At 46.6% G+C, this 23,021-nt stretch overlaps 1 protein-coding gene and 1 long non-coding RNA gene across 2 annotated transcripts in view; both read left to right on the forward strand.

Annotated features, from left to right (window-relative positions):
- The window catches only part of LOC308675923, a 28,660-nt gene extending 17,201 nt beyond the window's left edge, over window positions 1-11,459 (forward strand). Inside the window, exons 3-5 of the long non-coding RNA XR_014028239.1 lie at window positions 1,555-1,630; window positions 5,693-5,797; window positions 11,446-11,459. This is a non-coding gene — a long non-coding RNA (uncharacterized lncRNA). The remainder of the gene's footprint in view (window positions 1-1,554; window positions 1,631-5,692; window positions 5,798-11,445) is intronic.
- Window positions 11,460-13,249: 1,790 nt separating this feature from the next.
- The window catches only part of DISP3 (dispatched RND transporter family member 3), a gene marked incomplete at its 5' end in the record, with an annotated part of 25,312 nt that continues 15,540 nt past the window's right edge, over window positions 13,250-23,021 (forward strand). Inside the window, 4 exons of the mRNA XM_081341281.1 lie at window positions 13,250-13,335; window positions 13,756-13,831; window positions 20,079-20,155; window positions 21,878-22,008. Coding sequence (XP_081197407.1) covers window positions 13,250-13,335; window positions 13,756-13,831; window positions 20,079-20,155; window positions 21,878-22,008 — 370 coding nt within the window. The remainder of the gene's footprint in view (window positions 13,336-13,755; window positions 13,832-20,078; window positions 20,156-21,877; window positions 22,009-23,021) is intronic.

The raw sequence follows: 23,021 nt of genomic DNA on the forward strand, positions 1-23,021 counted from the left end.
GGCAGAGAAGACATGCGCCAGCTGAGGACTCTGGCTTGAGACCAGCTCTGCTTCCTCGTGAGAAGCTTGCCAAGGACGGCTGAGAGGTTTTAATCGTCAGCTGGGATTTTATCTCCAAAGAACTTTGCTTGGTCCTTCCAGCAATCAGGACTTCAATGGAGCGCTTGGGAAAGATGGGAGACATCTACATCTAATGCAGCAGCCTCCAACCTTTTGGACACCAGGGACCAGTTCCGTGGAGATATATATATATATTTTTCCCCGCGGACTGGATTTTGCGTGTGATTTTGCGTGCTGCCTGCCATCCGGCGGATGGGATTTTTGGCGCTGGTCCACGGACCGGGGGGGGGTTGGGGAGCCCTGATCTAGAGGAATAACAGGGCGGCGGTGTGGGGGGCGGGCAGCCATTGGCTTCCCAGCAAGACACACACCTTGGAAGATTGTATTATTTCTGCTTTATACATTCTAGGCAGCAACGGTCCTTTTTCCACTTCTCCGAACCAGAAACGGCCATCTCGATTTTTTCATTTAAAATTCGCGCAGGGTCTTCGTTTGCAAAAAAAAAAAACGACAATAGACGGTCGCCCGGGTCACCTTATTTCTCCAATGCCTGCCACCCCTACCTCCAAACGCCCACCCCCACCACACACACACACAAACACACTCTCCCTTTGGCAGCGTTTCAGACTGCTGCAGTTTGCTCAGCCATGTTTGTGGAACAAGTCTCGCTTGGCTGGCTCGGCGCTGGGCTGTATTTGGCCACGGTTTAATTTCAGCCGATTGTCAGTTCCTGCTCCTCCTCCTCCTCCTCCTCCTCCTCCTTCTTCTTCTTCTTCTCCTCCTCCTCTCTCTCTTTTTTAAAGAAAAAAACTACAGTTTTATATATCCACACCGAGCGATTTGATTTAACAGATTGATTAAAGGCCCGGTAGAAGCAATCTCTAAAGCCAGATCTTTCTCTCTCTTGGATCTGCCGTAAAATAGGCTTGCATCATTCCGAAAACCTTTCGCTTAGCTTCTCCCCATTCTTAGGGTGTTGTGTGTTTTGTTTTTCCTTTCCCCCCACGCAGTTACCTCCTCTTAACATTCATTCTCCCAGCCGTTCTTTCTCCCCCCCCCCCGTCTCCAACCTGACACATTTCTTCCACGAGATGTTCCCTGCCTTCATAAAAATGCAGTGTGCAAAAACGACATCCCAGTTTTTTGTTGTTGCTGTTGTTGCTAATAAAGCCCATGGAGGGATATTAACCCAACAGAAATTAGGCTGGGCTGGGCTGGGCGGGTGGGGGACACTTGTGGGGTACCCATGGGGAGAAGGCTTTTGTGTTACTCTTACTTACTTAAAACATCTGCGGCCAGCCAGATGTTTAGGCTTTTATGATTGCTGTTACGGCTTTGCGGTGCCAACATGCAAAATGATATTTTTGCCTCTGTTTTGCTCCCCAGTTGAAAGTCACGCCTGGGAACGAAAGAGCAGCTTGCGTTCTTTTTAGTCTGCTAAAGCTTGGCGGTGTCTTTTATTATTATTATTATTCGTTTACTTCTTTTTTCAAGGGAACCCTGATGATTCCTTTAATTCCAGGAAGGCTTGGAGGCCAGCTGACGATCATGGTTAAGGGAGGCAGCCAAGGTAAATGCAACCAGCCCCAAGCTTTGCATTTCCCCATCTCTGGTAAGCTAAGCTCTGAGGCTGAGGATAAACCAGAGATTGGTGCTCATGCACCAGTTTCTCTCCAGATGTTCCTGGGTCCCCAGCAGAAGGCTGGCTGGAGCCGCTGCTTGTCACCAATTGAGGTCCCGCACTATGCTAAGTCATGAGGAATTCTGGGAGTTCTGGGAGTTGAATTCTGGGAGTTGAAGTCCACGAGTCATCAAAGGGCCAGGTTTGAAGACCCCCTGTGCTAATCCATACACCTTAGTTTGCAGACCATGGTCACCCAGCCAAAAGCACATAAGTGACCTTTACAAATTAGATCGCCTCCACCCGATTCACGTGTGCACAGGTAGTCCTCAACTTACGGCCGCAGTCGAGCCGTTAAGTGAGGTTTGCCCCCATTTAACGACTTTTCTGGCCCCGGTTCTTTAGCTGAATCGCTGCAGTTGATAACTTACTAACCCGGTTGTCAAACAAACCTGGCTTCCCCGCTTGACTTTGTTTGTGAGAAGGTCTGAGCATCCGTCTTCTCCATCTCGATTAGATGGAGATTAGATAGACTGAATCCTTTTGAACATTCCTAGTAGGTCTGCAGAAGACCATAGACTTAGGATAGAAATGGAGGATTTGTTGTCGTTGTTTAAATTCGTGCTGTTTTCACGAAATATCGATCCCTTTTGGCTTGGTAGCCAGGAGAAAGGAACTTGAGAAATTCCGCATGCAAAACCTGCAGTTGTTTGTCAAATTGTGGCTTTGCCTCCACTCCAGATATGTGTGTGTGTGTGTTAAATGTTTGTTAAGCATTCAGAGTACACTTGCTTAACAAACATTTAACACATATCTTCCTTGCTTCTCAGCTGAGAGAGAGAGAGAGAGAGAGAGAGAGAGAGAGAGAGAGAGAGAGAGAGAGAGAGAGAGAGAGAGAGAGAGAGAGAGCGCCTGTGGCCTAAGGGTTAAAACAACTGCTTAAGATGTAGTCGGCCCAGGTTCGAATCTCAGAAGGGTATGGCTGACTGATGAGAACAAATAAGTTTGAAATGATCATATCGGTCTCCCTTTATTCTTTGTTAGCAAGCCAAAAAATTTACACACACACACACACACATATTTCAAAGACAGGCTGGAAGTCATGGGCTTGGCACGAAAATATCGCCTATGTTGTTGGCGTTGGTGTAATTTATCTCTTCCTGTTACAACTCCTGCCTTTTAAAAACATTTTTCCCCTCTGCTGTGCTGTCTAATATTCAGAGGAATTGAACCAGGATATAAAAATGTTTAATTTGCAATTCACTCCCCAGCTTTATCTCTGCGGTTGTGCATTTCTTGGGCCGAAAGACCTGGCCTCCATCTCCTGTTGCCTTCCTTTTGTTGTCTTCTGCAGAGTTTTTAATGTTTATTCCGTTTGCCAAAAGTGCTTTCTTATTCAGCGGGAGACCGAAAGGAAAGTAAAAAAAAAACATTTTTCTTTAAAAAAAAACCACAACAACCCATAAACAACAAGCGCAGCTTGCTTGCGGCTCTCCCGGTTTTGTGCAGTTTTATAAAAAAAAATATCTTTGTGCAAGAACAATGGTGTACGCGTGTGTGTGTGTGTGTGTGTGTGTGTTTGTGCGAGCGAGGTTGGAAAATAGTCATTGACTATGGGGACAAAATGAATTCAGCCATCAGAATCTGCCCTTTTCGCCTTCCCTTCACCTGAGCAGATAGGAAACGATGGCCTAAAATTAATAAAGGCTGTTTGATCGCTAATTAATGCAACTTCACCCATCGTTATCGTGGGGTTTTTTTTAATTACATTTTTAGAGAATCTGGGGGGTTGGGGGGAGTTGCTTGCTTTTCAGTAAAAAAAAATTGAAAACGTGGATAAGCTGGATTTATTAACAGCTCGGCCATTATTCCTCAGACCGTATCTAGGAGATGTGATTAAATGTTAGATTCCGCTACATCTGTTTATCCCACATTATCTGGCTTTTCTCTTTAAAAGGAAAGCGATGAGGTGGGAGAGAGGGAAGGAGGCCCCCTCCCCTTTTGCTGAAACCACAAGACAGAGAGGATACATTCATTTTTGCTGAATAATTGGTTACTTAAACCCTGGGAAATCCATTAATCAGGAATCTTGGGTTAGACAATGGTCCACTGCAAGATTCTTCTGTTGGCTTCTCTTTATTAATTTAAACAGGGACACCAATATTCTCTGCGCTGCCCACTCCAGAGGCCCTTCTTGAAATGGCGTTGCGTTTTAATGTTCCCCCAGACTATTAAAACCCCGAGTCCATATCAATTCCGCCGTTCCATTTACTCCGGCGCCCCGCGTTCTTCCCGGAGGCTGATGGAGACCAATTTACAGCTGACATGTTTGCCTCCGATGAGAGCCGGTTGAAGGACGGACGCGCGCGTTGTCATCCATCGGGTCCGAGGGCGGCGGGGGGGGCTCCTGATTAAAGTGAACTAAGCCCCGCGCTCTGTCAAAAGGGTATTAATTTTGCATTTCATTCCCCCCTGTCTTGCAAATTTACGTCGGCCCTGGAAAAAAAAAAACAGGTCTCTGCGTTTCCCCCCCACCCCCACCCGCCCTGATTTTAGCAGACTTGCAGACCCCGGGAACGTCTTTCATCTTAAAATGCCATGTCGGAGGAGATGGGAATAGATGTTCTTCCCTTGCACATACCTATGGTCTGAAATGGTAAATCCCACTTCACCGGCTCCTTATATATCAATCAGGCCAGGCCTTTCATCGGTTTAATGCCTCATTTGCAGTATTCAGGGGTTGAGAGAGAAGCAGCCAATTTTTCCACGTTTTTTCCCCGCAGCACCACGGACAGCGCCAGGGTTCCTGGTGGGCATCCGTGGTTTTTTGGGGGGGAAAGTTATTTTCACCCACCTCCCAATAGAAAATCCGAAAGACCAGCTCTGTGCTGGGAGAGGGGATGCAAACCAAGGCAGAGCGGTGGAGAAAGGCTTGAGTTCAAATCTAAATCCCGGAGAGAGGCAAGCTAGAACTGAAGGGACACATTTCCTAATTAGCCAGGGGAACTGCTTGCCTCCAGAATTTGTGGGGTGCTCCATCCCCGGAGGCTTTTAAGAAGAGACCAGACAGCCATTTGTCTGGAATGGTGTAGGGCCTCTTGCTGGATTAGGGGGCTGGACTAGAAGACCTCCAAGGTCCCTTCCGGCTCCATCCCGATTATATATTTGTCTGAAACGGTATGGGGGTCTCCTGCTGGAGCAGGGGGCTGGACTAGAAGACCTCCAAGGTCCCTTCTGGCTCCATCCCGATTATATATTTGTCTGAAACGGTACGGGGGTCTCCTGCTGGAGCAGGGGGCTGGACTAAAAGACCTCCAAGGTCCCTTCCGGCTCCATCCCAATTATATATTTGTCTGAAACTGTACGGGGGGGGGTCTCCTGCTGGAGCAGGGGGCCAGACTAGAAGACCTCCAAGGTCCCTTCTGGCTCTATTCTGATTACATTACATATTTGTCTGAAATGGGTATAGCAGGGGTAGGCAACCTTGGCTCTTTTATGACTCGTGGACTTCAACTCCCAGAATTCCTGAGCCAGCGTGAGGGAAACTATAGCCCCCCCTCATGACTTGTGGACTTCAACTCCCAGAATTCCCGAGCCAGCATGGGGGAACTATGGCCCCCTCATGACTTGTGGACTTCAACTCCCAGAATTCCTGAGCCAGCGTGAGGGAAACTTTGTCCCCCTCATGACTCGTGGACTTCAACTCCCAGAATTCCTGAGCCAGCATGGGGGAACTATGGCCCCCTCATGACTCACGGACTTCAACTCCCAGAATTCCTGAGCCAGCATGGCTCAGCATGGAAACCTCTCCCTTTCCCCTCAGCGTGGCTGGCTCAGGAATTCTGGGAGTTGGAGTCCACGAGTCATAAAAGAGCCGAGGTTGCCTGCCCCTGGGGTATAGGGTCTCCTGCTTGAGCAGGGGGTCGGACTAGAAGACCTCCAAGGTCCCTCCCAACTCTGCCATTTGGTTAAAAACAGCCCTTGACGCCGGACTGTGTTTTCCTTCCTCAGGTCTGGCACTGGGGCGACACTCAACGTTGGCACGTCGGGAACCGTCTCAAAAAAGCCCAGCAGAATAAGGCGCTCTCTGCCGTTCAGCCCAGCAGGATAACGCCGGTACGTTTTTCAGCGTTTTGACAACCGCAGCATCCCACGCTCGTCTCTGATCTTCCCACACACACCCACCCCCTTTTTGCTGAGTTCACACATTGCCAGAAGCCGAGAAAGTGACAGTTGGGCAGGGGCTCCTCTCTCCCCTCCTCCTTCCTCATCACAGCTTTCCTTGCTCTTCATTTCGTTGCAGAAATGGAAGAGGTTGAGGGGGGGGGGAAGAGAGGGAAAAAAAACCCCCACAAAAACCCCGGTGCTTTGCATTCCCTCTGTGCCTTCTCCAGAAGCAGAGTTAATTTTTTGTAGCTCCAACAGCAATTTGCTCTCTCCTGGCCTTCTTTTATAGTTAGGAGCCTGGCTGTAATTCATTCCCCCCCCCCCCCCGAGAAACTGTAGCCATCGATCAAAAGGTTGACAGCTAATATGTCAGTGGTAGAAGGGTGGATGGGACACCATGAGCCAGCCTGAACGGTTTTCTCCCCACCCGTCTGTAATTCCGAGGGAGATGATGAAAAACAAAGACACATTCATCTAGGAAAGAGGAGAGAGGGGAAAAAAAAACTCTTTCCCTTCCTCTGAGCCCGGCGAGCATTTTGTGCTGTCAAGGTGTAGCTGACAAAGAGAGATTCTTTTGATCATCGAAATCCAGGACCGGCTTGACTGGGGGAAAAAAAATCCCTTCCAGCTCCCTGGGATGTTTCACGGATTCTAAAACGAAGATTTTTATTTTATTTTATTATTTTCTCCCCCTTAACTCCCTTCTGGATTTTGCTCGTCTTGGCGTGGGCAAGCTGGATGCTTTTAAGCTCACCTGCCTACGAGATTGAGCAGCTTGCCATTGTGGGGATGTGGCCGTTGCAGCCACGATGCGAACGGAATATTGAACCGATAAGAGTAAAAAAAAAAAAATGGTCGTCCCGGCACCGAAACGCCCTCGAAGCCCAATGGTTTGGCACTGCAACCAAACCAGGCAGGCAACGGACTTCAAAGGATGGTTAGGACTGCAGAAAAAATGGTTGTTACCAACCTGGCTTCCACTGAGGATCCGTACGCTTCATGAGCCAGAAAGAAGGCTGGGAAAATAGCCACAGATTCCTCCTCACATCCTGGGCATAAAACGGCTTCAGCCTCTTCCCTCAAGATGACGCTACAGGGCGTTGCACGCCAAAACAACTAGACACAAGGACAGTTTGTTCCCCCCAGTTATTTCCCACAACTACCTAATAGGACTCTATTGCTATTATCCTTTTCATCCTTCCTATCGCAAATTCCTTATCTTCTCATGACTATGACTTCGTCTCTTACGGCTTATAAGAATTGTTTTATTTAGTATCCTAGTATGCTGGAGAAGACTCCTGCGAGTTCCTTGGACTGCAAGGCGATCAAACCAGTCAGTCCTAGAGGAGATCAACCCTGACCGCTCTTTAGAAGGCCAGATCCTGAAGCTAAAACTCAAAGACTTTGGCCACCTAATGAGAAGGAAGGACTCACTGGAGAAGAGCCTCATGCTGGGAAAGATTGAGGGCAAGAGAAGAAGGGGACGACAGAGAAGGAGGTGGCTGGATGGAGTCACTGAAGCAGTAGGCGTGAGCTTAGATGGACTCCAGAAGATGGTAGAGGACAGGAAGGCCTGGAGGAACGTTGTCCATAGGGTCGCGATGGGTCGGACACGACTTCGCAACTAACAACAACAAATGATACTAGGACGCGGTGGCTCAGTGGGTTAGGATGCTGAGCTTGTCAATCAGAAGGTCGGCAGTTTGGCGGGTCGAATCCCGAGTGCCGCGTAGCAGAGTGAGCGCCCGTTACTCCTCCCAGCTTCTGCCAACCTAGCAGTTCGAAAGCACGTAAAAATGCAAGTAGAAAAACAGGGACCGCTCCGGTGGGAAGGAAACAGCGTTCCGTGTGCCTTTGGCGTCCAGTTATGCCGGCCATATGACCGCGGAGACGTCCTCGGACAAGCGCTGGCTCTTCGGCTTTGAAACGGAGATGAGCACCGGCCCCTAGAGTTGGAAACAACCAGCACGCATGTGTGAGGGAACCTTTACCTTTATGCCGATTGCTTACTTCATATCCTATGACCATCACTGAGCACTGTTGTATCTTATGAGTTATGATGAATGTGTTTCATGATTATAATCATGATTTATCGCTAGTTGCTTGTGTGCACACTGAGAGTTTATGCACCGGAGACAAAGTCCAGTCACACTTGGCCACTAAAGAACTATTCTATTCTATTCTATTCTGTTCTGTTCTATATTCTATTCTGTTCTGTTCTGTTCTGTTCTGTTCTGTTCTATTTCTTCATTCCTCCTATTATTCTATTCTATTCTATTCTATTTTGTACTATATTCTATTCTATTCTATTCTACTCTACCCTACTCTAATAAAGAATTCTAATTCTAACTCTAACCCTAACATTCATTCTGTTGGGTTGCCAGAAGCTGGCTATGTAGCTTAAGTTCCAGGAAGCAGTCCAGGCAGTCAGCCAAGATCCTTGATTCAGTTTGTGATTTATAAGTCATGGGCAACTAGGAAATTTCCCTGCCTGCCCCGAAGGACTTTACAGGTTAGAAGAAGACGTTCACATTTAGCTTTTTTCCTTTTTCCGAAGTGATAACAAACACCCGAAGCTCTGGTAGTTTTGCTACAGAAACAGACCTCGCCTTTGCAATTCTGCCCAGTTAAACCTTGGCCTAGTTCGACCCCAGCTAAAGCTTTGGCAGTTTGCATTAGGGTGGTTCTGAAATCCAAAGAAGTAGTTGTATTTGTGTCTTTAACGGCACACGGGGATCTGGAGCGGGCTGTTTTTAAATGGCGCTGCCTTAAGTTTAATGTACTTCACCCTTTCATAGGGTTAAATACATCTCTTTCTCACTTGCTTACAAGTAGGTGGTTGTGCTGGGGTGCCGTCGTGAGGAATCTCTGTTGCCATGACATTCAACTCAGCTTTCTCATCTCACATAGCAAACTAGCCTTCCCCCACCGAGTGTCCTCAGGATATGTTGAAAAACACACCCCAACGTTTTTAATCGGTGCGGTTAAGAATCAGGAGGGATGTGAATCAATCAATCAATTGGGAGGGTAGCCCAAAACGATTTGCAGTTCACCAGCAGGAACTGACGAAGCTCCTTGGACGAGAAGCGAAACATCTTCAAAAGGAAAAGAAAGAAAGTCCAGCTGCTTTTTGGAAAAGCACCTTTGGGATATCTAAGAATTATCATCTATTTGAATTATCATCGATTCTATTATTCTATTCTATTCTATTCTATTCTATTCTATTCTACTCTACTCTACTCTACTCTACTCTACGCTACTCTACTCTACTCTACTCTACTCTATTCTATTCTATTCTATTCTATTCTATTCTATTCTATTCTATTCTAATTCCATTCCATTCCCATTCCCATTCCCATTCCCATTCCCATTCCTATTCCTATTCCTATATTCCAGACATGTCAAACACAAGGCCCGGGGGCCGGATGCGGCCCGCGAAGTGGTTTCATGTGGCCCACGAAGCCATCCTGGAAACAGTGAGGGAACGGCCCCCACTGCCTTGGCCCTGGCCCAGAGACCCTCCTTCTGCCAGAGACCCTCAGATCTGTCCCACTCCTGCCCAGGCCCCCATAGGCACCCTTGATGTGAACGATGCAGAGCTGGCCACGCCCACCCAGTAGGCCATACACACTCTAGCCACGCCCACCCAGTAGGCCACGCCCACCCTGGCCATGCCCACCCGGTCCCCTGAGGGCAACTGCAATGCTGATGCGGCCCTCAATGAAATTGAGTTTGACACCCCTGCTATATTCCATTCAATTCCATTCCGATTCTAATTCTAATTCTAATTCTATTCTATTCTATTCTATTCTATTCTATTCTATTCTATTCTATTCTATTCTATTCTATTCTATTTATTCTATTCCATTCCATTCCATTCCATTCCATTCCTATTCTACTCTACTCTACTCTACTCTACTCTACTCTACTCTATTCTATTCTATTCTATTCTATTCTATTCTATTCTATTCTATTCTATTCTATTCTATTCTATTCTATCCTATTCTATTCCATTATTCTATTCTATTCTATTCTACTCTATTCCTATTCCTATTCCTATTCCTATATTCCATTCCATTCCATTCCATTCTGATTCTAATTCTAACTCTACTCTACTCTACTCTACTCTACTCTACTCTACTCTACTCTACTCTATTCTATTCTGCTTCTATTCTATTCTATTCTGCATTCTATTCTGTTCTGTTCTGTTCTATTCTTATTTTTAAAAAATCTAGTGTTCCTCTCTCCACATTCCGCCTAGCCAGGTGTGTTTGGGGGAGAGACCAGTGGAGGCAACAGCAGCCCAAAATGACAACTTTTGAAAGCGGGAGCATCTCTCCTTGCTGCCTGTTTCTTCCTCGGCCGGCCGGCCGCTGGTTTCACTAGCCAACCTCAGAGATTTAATTATTGCCAGCAAAGGAGTCACTGGAGCAGAAGAGAAAGATTTACAAAGCAGCCTCTTGGCTTCCGTGAACACGCTCCGTTCTTCTTTCATTCACCCCCCCCGCCCCCCAGAGTTTCTTTTTCAGTGTGAAGGGTGGGCCAAGGAACTAAACCGTGGGTGCCGGTGAACTCTCTTTCAACTGATCCTGAAAGATAATCACACTTCGCCAGCCTTCTCACGGCAGGTTTGCTAAAGAATTGTTCCTCCGTTTCAGCCGATGATTGAAGGCTTCCTGAAGTTTGCGGCACCGGTGTGTGTGTGTGTGTGCACGGTGCCTGGGGGGGGGGAAAAATCAACATTTTGTGTTTTGAACTTTGTTCCTTGAGAACAAGGGCAGGAGGCTCCAGTTTTGAGAAGCACTCTAGCAGTTGAATTATCCTTCTATCTTTCGAGGGATTCATGCCTTAAAACGCTACATCACTTCGTCTGTTGGAATACATGTCCAAATATAGAAATGCTATCACACCGGGGAAGCATATATGCTGAGATTAGATTTTTTTTTTTTTAAAGGAAGTGTCACCTGGATATTTATATTTCTCCACCGGGCTGGTGTTTGTCTAAACAGAGATGTCTTTTTTGCAATATGTAGCTCTGCATCTCACCTTGAGTCTTTCTAATTGGAGGGCGTTATATACCATTCTTATTAAATTATCTAGAATCCTAGGGCCTCTCATACGTCTTCTGAAATGTATTCAGGAGCAAAAGCTCAGAATTATATATATATATATATATATATATAATGAGATGTATAACGATGCTGAAAAAAAGAGACCTAGGATGGTTTTTCACACCCCCATTGCAGCATCCCCCGTGGTCACAGGATCAAAATTCAGAGGCTTGGCAGCTGACTCATACTTACGACGGTTGCAGTGCCCCGGGGTCAGGCGGTCCCCTTTTGCGACCTTCTGACAAGCAAAGGGCTGATTTTAGCAAGTGGCTCACATTGACGATGCTTGCCGTGCCATCACCGCGGAAGCTTCTCCCACTTATGTATTTCTTTATTTTATTTTCTCCCATCGGCATCCTGGTCCCTTAGTTCCCGATGCCCCTGGCCAATTAGCAAAAACGCAGTGCGTGAATCAAGCCCCCCAACTCAGGGCACTGAGCTGGATTCCACCACTGTAATTTGATTGTCTTTTTCCTTTAAAAGCAGGCGTAAAATACACGGATTGAAAGACAAGATCTGGAGCAACGTCAACCGAAACTCCATTAAGAAGAATGTCTACGGAGTTTCGGGTCATGCTCGTCCCAAAGGTGTGTTTTTTTTCCCAGGAGGCCACTGGACTTTCTTGTTTTGTCTTTGAAGGTGTTTCGCTTCTCATCCAAGAAGCTTCTTCAGCTCTGACCGGATGATGGGGAAGATTTGTGTTCCTTGCCTTGCCAACAGCCTGCGCTTGCCTTCAACAGGGAAGGGACCCAGGGCGGAAAACCTCCTGCAGCCAAGAAGGCTTCACACCCATTTGCACCGCTCAGGTGACCCCGAGGACACAGACAAACCTCCCAAGTGGCCTCGACGACTCTCTCAAAGGATGCAAATGACCAGCTCTCTGCAAGGAGTATAAATCTTTCCATTCCCCCACCAGAACTGAAGAAGCTTCTTGGGTGAGAAGCGAAACCTCTTCAAGGAAGAACAAGAAAGTCCAGCTGCCTCCTGAAAAAGCGCCATTAAGAGCACCCGTTTTAATTCTTCTTGATCGGTATCCGGCCTCGGTAGAAAGGGCCGGAGAAGCCTAGCCAGTCCCTTCCCTTTAGCCTGAATAACGTTGAACTTGACATCCTTTCCCGCGTGTCCCATTTTTCGCTGACTGAAAGAGCCAAAGCCGGCTCAGAGGGAAGGCCAAAGCAACGTCTTGTAATCTTCCCCTGAGCTTTTAAGATAGGACAGGACTTAAAATCTAAATGGCAAATAATGTAATAACACCCCCGTCTAATCTCACCCGTTCTCATTTAAATCCTCCCAGCTGCTCATCTCTCTCTGTCTCTCCCTGTTTCCTTTGAAACTGGCCACGAGCTGCCGTTTTAATTTAATATTTTTATCTGTTTTTATGGGGGTTCCCCCACAGCCACTTGTCTGAAATGGTACAGGGTTTCCTGCCTGAGCAGGGGCTTGGACTAGATGACCTCCAAGGTCCCTTCCAACTTTACGATTATGATTATGATTGGTTTTGTAGTCTACCCGCTGCCCCCCCTCCAAGTCTCAAGTTATGACCGCAGTTGAGCCCCAAATGTATGTTGCTAAGCAAAACATTCCTTCACTGCAACGGTCACAAGCAGGGAAAACGGTCACACAAGTACCTTTTTTTCCCCAGTGCCAGGGTAACTTTGAAAGGTCAGAAAACGAATCGCCGTAAGTCGAGGACTGCATATGTACAACAACAACAAAGGTTGGAGAAGTCAGGATAGGATCGACAATCTTGTGAGTAGCAGCCTCCCCTCATTTCCCCTTCCCAATTTTGCCCCCGTTGCTCTTTGGCACGGCCAAAAAATCTTCTTCTTCTTCTTCTTCTTCTTCTTCTTCTTCTTCTTCTTCTTCTTCTTCTTCTTCTTCTTCTTCTTCTTCTTCTCCTCCTCCTCCTCCTCCTCCTCCTCCTCCTCCTCCTCCTTCTTCTTCTTCTTCTTCTTCTTCTTCTTCTTCTCCTTCTCCTCCTTCTCCTCCTCCTCCTCCTCCTCCTCCTCCTCCTCCTCCTCCTCCTCCTCCTCCTCCTCGTACTGGGAGACTCCTAATCAGCCATCAAACATTCCTTCCATGAAACTGTCCTTCTCCAATTACTCAGCCTGGAAAGCTAGAATTGAGTCCACCCATTGAACGGTGGTTCAGTAACCACCGGAGCCGAGCAAAGGTTATCTCAGTAACAAAAAAGTAGCTACCGGTTCTGCCGAACTGGCGCGAACCGGCTGAATCCCACCACTGCATCCACCCTTGAAAGTTCTTTTACCTGGTTACATCCGTCGGAACCATGACCCTGGGGACGTCCATGACTTTTTCCCCCCACGGCCTCCTTCTGCCCCACCTGAAGCTTCGAGAGAGATATACTCTCCAAGGGTAGCCCCACGGAGAGCGAATTTACAGGCATCCGTTCTAGAGGTGACCAAATATCCAGGACAGGAGAAACCCTGTCTCTCTCTGATTACGTTGGCCAGATTGTGGTTTGTTAGCCAGCTTCCTTTGGCGCTCTGACCCAACTCAGGAGTTTATACCGCTTCTGCCTCTGTTTGGAGACCGGACGGGAGGTATTCGGCATTTATTCCGTGCCGCCAGCCTTGCTTACTCCTCTTTCCCAATCCCCCTTCCTTCAACCCTTCCTTTGATAAATCGCGGGCTGTGCTTAAATCAGGGGCCTGGCTCCCGGTCACCCATATCTTGCAGGATAATTAATGAATTGATCCGCAAAGAGGGCAAGCCATGAATCACCCAACGCTGTCAGATCAATGGCATGGGCTTCCTCCGTCCTCTCCCAACCAGGACCGTGATTATCCCTGAGGTGTCTCAGTCCCTGACGGACGGCCAGCCAGCTGGACCCAACTCTGCCGGAGCAGAGGTGACGGTCAAGCTTCCACCCCAGACCAAATTGTCCTAAATTGTCCCCCAAGTGAAGGACATCGCCACCGAGGGTCTTCTGCCATCCTTCCTGCCCCCTACCCACCCCGTTTGCAGGTCAGCTGTGGCCCCTCTCGGCTAACAGATAGGCCGGCGGTCCTTCCAAAGGGGGCAAAAGTCGCCAGGTCGGCCTTGGACTCTGTGTGTGTGTGTGTGTGTCCCCCTCCCCTATAGCAGCTAAGCACTCTTCTAACGAGTTGGGTGGTAGATGACATCCAATTATCCAAACAGAATACAATGTAATTTCACCCTTGGGCAAGCCCGCGTTTCTTCTCTCTCCCCCCACCCCCCCACCACCCCCAGGGTGATGTGCGATGCTGGGCCCGCTATCTCTGTTTGTTGAGGCTGTGGCATTATCCCTGCTTCCCTGGCAAATCTCCGGCGCTTGGGAGACAGGCGTAAGGCGAGTTTTGCGGCTGAGGATTCCTGATAAAACCCGCAACGAGAGCAGGCGGTTGTTTTAAAAAAAAAATAATTTAAAAATCCCAGAGCAAACACAAACGGAAATTAATGGCTCTGATCCTTTTCTGTTTGATTTCCACGTTTCTGGATGTTTCCCCCCCACCCCACTCTCTCCTTCCCTCTTGTTCTTGCTTTATGGTTTGTTACTTGTTTATAAGAAAGCCAGCTTGCAGGGCAGTGACACACGGCGGGGGGGGGGAAACAACACAAAGGGTTTGAACTGGGGAGGGAGAGATACTAGTAAGCACAGTGCCATTTGAAGAGAAACAGTTGTGATTTTCTTTTGCCTCTGGGTTTTTGACAGGCAGGGGAAATTGTCTCCCGATTGGGATTTCGGCATAAATTCTGCGCCTTGGCTTCCTTCCTTCCTTTTGGAAATCTGATCCCTCCTTAGGGTGAGACGAATGAATTAACGCTTCTCCTACCCCCAGGATCCTAAAAGAACGGGTCAGTGTGCCCAATCCACGCACAGCACGCAACAATTACGTTGTGTCGTGTTTCAGCAATATGCGTGTTTTCATCCCTCAGTGAAACACTGGAGAGAGGAAAAAAAAAGCAACAAAACCCCAGTCTTAATACGGCGTTTCTCGACTTCGGCCGTTTGAAGAGGTGTGTGGATTTCAACTCTCAGAATTCCTCTCTGGGAGTTTCCTACGCTGGCTAGGGGATTCTGGGAGTTGGAAGCCCAGACCTCTTCAAATGGCCAAGATGGAGAAACGTTGGTCTACTGTCTGGCGTGCTTTTCTATTGATTGTCTGCTTTCTATTCCATTCCGTTCCATTCTCTCCCATATTCCATATTCCATTCCATGTTCTGTTCCATTCCATTCCATTTTATTCCATATTCCATTCCATTGCATTTTATCTTCATTGCATATTCCATTCTACTCCATTCCATACTTCTCTCATCACTCCCTATTCCATTCCATTTCCATTGCATATTCCATTCTATATTCCATTCGATTCCATATTCCCTTCCCTTCCCTTCCCTTCCCTTCCCTTCCCTTCCCTTCCATTCCATTCCATTCCATTCCATTCTATTCTATTCTATTCTATTCTATTCTATTCTATTCTATTCTATTCTATTCTGTAATTCTATTCTATTCCATTCCATTCCATTCTATTCTATCTTATTCTATTCTATTCTATTCTATTCTATTCTATTCTATTCTATCCTGTAATTCTATTCTATTCTATTCTATTCCATTCTATTCTATTCTATTCTATTCTATTCCATTCCATTCCATTCCATTCTATTCTATTCTATCCTGTAATTCCATTCCATTCCATTCTATTCTATTCTATTCTATTCTATTCTATTCTATTCTATCCTGTAATTCTATTCTATTCTATTCCATTCCATTCTATTCTATTCTATCCTGTAATTCTATTCCATTCCATTCATTCCATTCTATTCTATTCTATTCTATTCTATTCTATTCCATTTCATTCATTCCATTCCATTCCATTCTATTCTATTCTAATATTCTATTCTATTCTATTCTATTCTATTCTATTCTATTCTATTCTATTCTATTCTATTCTATTCTATCCTGTAATTCTATTCTATTCTATTCCATTCCATTCTATTCTATTCTATCCTGTAATTCCATTCCATTCCATTCCATTCCATTCTATTCTATTCTATTCTATTCCATTCCATTCTATTCTATTCTATCCTGATTCCATTCTCTATTCTATTCTATTCTATTCTATTCTATTCCATTCCATTCCATTCCATTCCATTCCATTCCATTCCATTCCATTCCATTCTATTCTATTCTATTCTATTCCATTCCATTCTATTCTATTCTATCCTGTAATTCCATTCCATTCCATTCTATTCCATTCCATTCCATTCCATTCCATTCCATTCCATTCCATTCCATTCCATTCCATTCTATTCTATTCTATTCTATTCTATTCTATTCCATTCCATTCCATTCCATTCCATTCCATTCCATTCCATTCCATTCCATTCTATTCTATTCCATTCCATTCCATTCCATTCCATTCCATTCCATTCCATTCTATTCTATTCTATTCTATTCTATTCCATTCCATTCCATTCTATTCTATCCTGTAATTCCATTCCATTCCATTCCATTCCATTCCATTCCATTCTATTCTATTCTATTCTATTCCATTCCATTCCATTCCATTCCATTCCATTCCATTCCATTCCATTCCATTCCATTCCATTCTATTCCATTCCATTCCATTCCATTCCATTCCATTCCATTCCATTCTATTCTATTCTATTCCATTCCATTCCATTCTATTCTATTCTATCCTGTAATTCCATTCCATTCCATTCTATTCCATTCCATTCCATTCCATTCCATATTCTATTCCGTTCTATTCTATTCTATTCTATTCTATTCCATTCCATTCCATTCCATTCTATTCTATTCCATTCCATTCCATTCCATTCCATTCCATTCCATTCCATTCCATTCTATTCTATTCTATTCCATTCCATTCCATTCCATTCCATTCCATTCCATTCTATTCTATTCCATTCCATTCCATTCCATTCCATATTCTATTCCGTTCCAGCAAGAATATGTTTGAATGGAAACCATGTTAAATATGGGAAGCCAAGATGAGGCTCTGTCGCCATGGTGCAGGCCTTCCACGAAACACACCAATGTAGGGAAAGGCAGTGTTGCCCAATATTTGGGCCTTTGGCCAACATATGGGGGGGGGAGGCCAGAAGCTTTGCAGCCTCCCTCTCTTCTCTGTTTTGCTGCCGCTTCCCCCCCCCCCCGGGAAAGCCAATTTTGACATGTTGATTTGAAAACACACCAAGGTATCCACGCATGCATTGTTCCCCAACTGGGTTTTGTTTTTTATTATTGATACGCTCAAAAATCACCGTTCCCAAGGCAACTGTAGTTCACCTCTTTTTAAAAAATAATAATAATAATAAAAACACCATATAAAAGCAGTTGAGGAATGATTATGGAATGAGAGACCTCAGACATCCAAGAAAGGAAGAAAAAGGAAGAATGAGGGGGTGGGGGTGGAAAGAGAGGAAATAAAGTTTAGAATCTGAAGCAGTATATAATCTTCAAACATCCCCCCCCCCCGTGACCTTATACAGGAGGAGCCTGAGCTTTCATCTTTAGGTGATAATGCAAGGAAAATAAAAATTTCCAGGGACTTGTCAGCCTGTGTCATTTGAAGGCCAACAGCATCCTCGGAAAAGCACCGAGATGGTTTACGAAACATTGCAAATTCCCCGCCGCGACTTAGCTTTTTTCTCTAAATGTTGCGTATTCTTGCAAGGCCGGGTTTTTGTGGTTCCACGCCTCCCCCCCACACACCCAGGATGATGGATAACTCCCTCTCGTGCCCAGATGAAGCTGTATTAGCCACACACACACACACACACACACAAAAGCGGTCCAGCTTCCAGCTTGGCTGTGTGAAATTGTGGGAATCAACCCAGCGCCGGCTTTGCGGAATGCCCATCGAAAGCAATCCGTCAAGGGCAGGGAGGGGAATTGAAACAACTTGGGAGAAATCACGTTCTGGCAATTGGAACAGATTTTTGCTCATCAGGAAACCCGAACGGCTACGAGACAATCTCCTCATTTTAGCTCTCGATTAGCGCCTCTCCCCATCACCGCCGTGCACGTTCCCCTTTTCCGTTTTAATTGCAAAACCTTGGCATAGGGGTTAGGAGCCGTGATGAGCTATATACATGCACGCGTGCATCCATACATAATTCTACCTGAGTCTCAAAGAAAGCAGACCTTCGGGTAGAAAAGCAGATGGACCTGTCGGGGGGCGTGGGGGGGGGGAAAGGTCTCATCGTTTGAACCTGACTGGGAAAAATTAGAATGGGGTTCTTTCCATCTTTCGTTCAGCCTTAGAGGATTTTCCCAGGATCCTTTGCAGATGATGGACAGGAGCAAAATTCCAGCACTCTGTCTGGGGCAGGGGTGGAAAGAAGTTCATTTATTCAGTCGCAGAAGATGAAATATAATTTCCCCCCCCCCGATGTAGAATATTCCTTTCTGGGGGGGTGGATATTATAAGGGTCTGCATCTCAGTGGCAAATCCTGTGTGTGTGTGTGTGTGTGTATGTGTTTCCCCTTACTGTTTCAAAGAACAAGCTATCAATCTCCCACCAGAAACGCAGTACTTAGGTGAGTTAGCCATCTTTTTTTCCCCCTTAAGCTTAAAAAGCTGTAATTATTGTTGTGAGACGGCCGCGGCACGGCTCCACACCTTCGCACGGTTTTGTGCATTCTTCCTCGCCCTTCCTTGACTAAAGGGTCCCTCACACGCGGCATCCGACTCGAAGAACGTCAAGATGAGCACAAGAGGTTTGCAGACCACGGGCGTTGGAAGAGGTCAAATATTACAGCACCAAGGAAGCAGATGCAGCCGGGAGCCAGCTTGATCTGCACTAATCGAGACTGCATCAAATATTTGCTTTTATGTTCACCTAAGCCAACATATGCAAAAAAAAAAAAAAAAGGGAGGTCGGGTTCCACCTCCCCGAGCTGCCGAACGAAGTGGGAAGGGTGGAGAGAGCCAAAAGGAAAGCTGGCAGCCGATGGATTAAGACCCATGAATATGGATGAGGCTCTAATTGGCTTCTGTATGTAGTCCGAAGGGGCCCGGGGGCCTAGGCTTCAAGACTTAATTGTTGTAGACAATTAATAACTTGGATCGTCTTAATTCCATATTGCACTCCACAGCTCATTAGAAAAGCAAGGAGTGGAAACCCTCCCGGTGAGTCGGGCACCGTCTGCTGCCGAGAGTTAGGGGCCTCCGAAGTCTTCCCGTCGGAAAATCCAGAGGAGAGCATAACATCGCGGCCGGACAAAGCTCTGGAGCCTTTGTAGCTGCCGGAAGCAGCAGTCCAAAATGGCAAAGTTGTCTCAAGGGGGAGCTTTGCTGTTGTGGGGAGTCAGCTCCCCCCCACCCACCCACACCCAGAGAGAGAAAGAAATATTTTTGGAAATATTTAAAAGACAGAATATATTTCCCTAAAGGATTTAAAACCAGAAACCAACCAAATCCCCCCACACACACACACACACTCCAAAGTCTCTCTGTCCCAAACAGAAACCGAGCCCGCAGAATTGCAGATGTGATCACCTTGTGTCAGAAAGACTGGAGTCGGGAAACTGGGATTTGGAAGAAAGATCTCTAGAATCAACCCCGAAAATCTTAAAAGAGTCCTCAGCCAAAACGCCAGGGAAGCAGGATCTGACCCTTGGGGCCTAATAGGATGAACCCACCACCTTCAGAATACCAGAAGGGCACACCCAGACTCAGGTCAGAATACATGACGCAGGAAATACAAAGCCCCAAACAAAAGGCTCCAGAGGGTATAAAAACCCACCCCCTACATGTGCTCACTCTCTTTTCTTCCAGAGCCATCTTTCTGTCTGGCTCTCCTCTTCAATAAACTGCAACTTTCTTTCTAAAGCAGTCGCCATGTTGTTTGTTCCCGGCTTGGACCGAACCATGATGAAGACTTTTTCCTTCAACACTGTCTCCGGCGGGAGATTGCGTCTAAAATTCCCTGCTTTTCCCTAATCCAGATTGGGAGGGGGGGGAAAGGAAGAACGCCAATCAATAAACCGGCTGAAGTGGATCTGCCTGCGGGGAAAATATGCCACCGCAGAAACAGCGTGGGAGGACGTGTCAAGAGGAAGATGAGATCAAAGTCTGACTTTTGACTTTGCTCCCTGTCGGGAGCAGACGCCACGAGGCCGGCCTCTCGTTCTCCCTTTACGGAAAAATACCCTGCACCAGCCAAAGTGGGCCGAGAGCGGCGGGTGAGAATTTTAAGCAGTCTGCAAAAAAAAAGGAACTTGCAAACGTGGGTGAGCAGGATTTTGAGAGCCTAACAAAGCTACCAGCCGCTTGAGGTCTGTGGAGATGCTCAAGTCCTCTTGGTCATAGTTATCTCCAAAGAAAAACAAGAAAGTCCAGTTGCCTCGTGAAAAACCACCTTTCGGATACCCATCGCTCGCGGATCAGGGCGAAAGATGCTGCGACGTGTAACAATGAAAGCAGAGGATATTCGGCAGCTGTGGGAGGAGGGTGCCGCTTGTGAACCTCGAGAGAAATCGGAAATTGAGGGGAAGAGAACTTTTTCCCCCCACATTCCTTGACCGTTCCTCACTCCTTGCAGCGGGCTGGACTAGAGGACCTCCAAGGTCCCTTCCAACTTGTTATTCTGTATTTCCTTCCTTCCTTCCTTTTTTTTTTTAAAAAAAATAAATCAGAATTCTACTTTTTAAAAGATTCGCAGTATTAATTAAAATGACTTCAAAGACATGATAGGAGTGTGCCAACGATAGCAAAGATCGCAGTGGCAGGTTAGCAGTCTTCCAATATCTCAGGGGCTGCCCCAAAGAAGAGGGAGTCAAGCTATCCATCCAAAGCGCCCGAAGGCAGGACAAGAAGCAACGGATGGAAACTCATCAAGGAGAGAAGCAACCTTGAACTAAGGAGAAACTTCCTGACGGCGAGACGAATTAACCAGTGGAACAGCTTGCCACCGGAAGTCGTGGGTGCTCCAACACTGGAGGTTTTTAAGAAGAGACTGGACAGCCACGTGTCCGAAATGGCATAGGGTCCCTTGCTTGAGCAGGGGGCTGGACTAGAGGACCTCCAAGGTCCCTTCCAGCTTTATTCCGATTGCGTAAACGGGAGCAGCATTTTCCAGGCCCAAATCGGTGCAGGGCTGAGGTTGCCTTCCAAGCCAACCTAGCAAGACGGTTAATTTATTCTGGTTTGTTAGTCTTGTTCTTAGATTGATTGCTGTTCCTCTTCCCATCTATCTTGGCTGAAATTATCCCACTCAATGCTGTGATTGTCCTGGTTTATTTATTTATTTATTTATTTTGCTCAGCCCGGCATTGGTTTGGCTGCTGATCCTTCTCCCAAGAAACTTTGGTCACCAGGGACGAGAATGCCTGTGGTGTGTGTGTGTGTGTGTGTGTGTAAATGTCTAATTTCCCCAAGGGGGAATCATTAAGAGAAGGCAATCTGAGGTTTGGGGGGGGGGCTTCCCTTTCTTTCTCCATGGTGCAGAAAAACCCTGGAGAAGGAATATAGGATAATAGCACTATCCCTTTGCAGTAAGGCTTGCCTTCCAAGCAACGGAAGGAGAATTAGGAAAAAAAAGGGAAATATGAGAGCTGGGCTACTTTTGCAGCCAGTTTGAAACTGCCTTTTTGCAGTTCCTGGGAATTCCTGCCAACCAGAGGCTGCCAGCCCCCCCCCCTCTCCCATCCTCCCCATTGTGTCTCCACCCAACCCACAATCCCCTGGCTGCTGGCTTGTGGAGGCTCCTGCCTTGGCTTTCGGAGCCCGTGGCTGCAGGGAACTTCCAGCTGGAGCCACAGTCTACCTCGGAATGATTAGCATTTAGTCCTGGGTGGCCGGAGGAGCAGGCCAAGTGGGCGTAGCTCCAGCGGGGAACATTTCTCTGTAAAGGGAGAGGCTTCTCCCATCGCTGCTACTACTCCCACCTCCTCTTTGTCCCGCAGGGCGTGTCAAGGGCACTCTGGCGTTGCTGGGAGCAGCCCTCGGCGCCTCCTTAGCTGGCCCGTGTCGTCTTCGGCTGTCTTTCTTCTGTCCCCTGGTTCAGAAGTGGGTCCCGAGAACTGCTGGATCCTGGGTGAGTGGGGATAGTTTTATTCCAGCTTATAATAATAATAATAATAATAATAATAATAATAATAATAATAATAATAATAATAATAATAATAATAATATAGCTCAGGCTTGAAATGACAGGGCCTTGGCGCTCTCTGAGCAAACATCCCATGACCCAAACATCGCTGGGCCTCTGGCGCTGATGACGTTGCCTAGTTTGGTCGTGAGACGTCTGCAAGAAAACAACCCAGCTCAGAGAGCATCGAGGACTCCATAGTCCTTCTCCTCTTCTTCCTCCTCCTCCTCCTCTTCCTCCTCCTCTTCCTCTCCACAAATCCCAACTCCCTCCTAGCCCTGATGACGTTACCTAGTTTGGGGTCATGAAACGCCTGCAAGGAAACAAGCGAGCACGGAGAATGCCCAGGATCCCTCAGCTCTTGTTTGCTTGGTTTTTTTTAAAAAAAAAATCTCTCTCTCTCTCTCTCTCTCTCTCTCTCTCTCTCTCTCTCTCTATATATATATATATATATATATATATATATATATATATATATATATATATATATATATATATATATATATATATACACACATATATATACACATATATATATACATATATATATATATATATATATATATATATATCTTTATATATCTCTCTCTCTCTCTCTCCGCTGCCACAGGTGAGAGGCAATGTTCATCATGGAGAAATGCCTTGTCATGCATGTGATTTAAGGAGCCCCTAATTTTGCTAACAGGCAAAGCTGGATTGGTGGCGGGGGGGGGGGGTTAGCGGACACGTCTCCCCTCTCCTCAGATCTGTTTCTATGCAACCTCCTAATCCCCCCCACCCACCCACCAGTTCATCTGAGCCTGTGGTTGCTGGCCTGGCATAGCTGCATGGGAAGCTGGGACCATTTCACCCCCACCCACCCCCTGGAAAAAAAAAACAGGCTGATCAGATTCCCTAGATTGTGGGGGAGACCGGCTAGATCAGGCAGGCACCGGGAGAGGGTGCCCAAAGTGATTTGT

This window comes from Vipera berus (genome assembly GCF_964194415.1).
Source record: "Vipera berus genome assembly, chromosome: 17".
NCBI lineage: Eukaryota > Metazoa > Chordata > Lepidosauria > Squamata > Viperidae > Vipera > Vipera berus.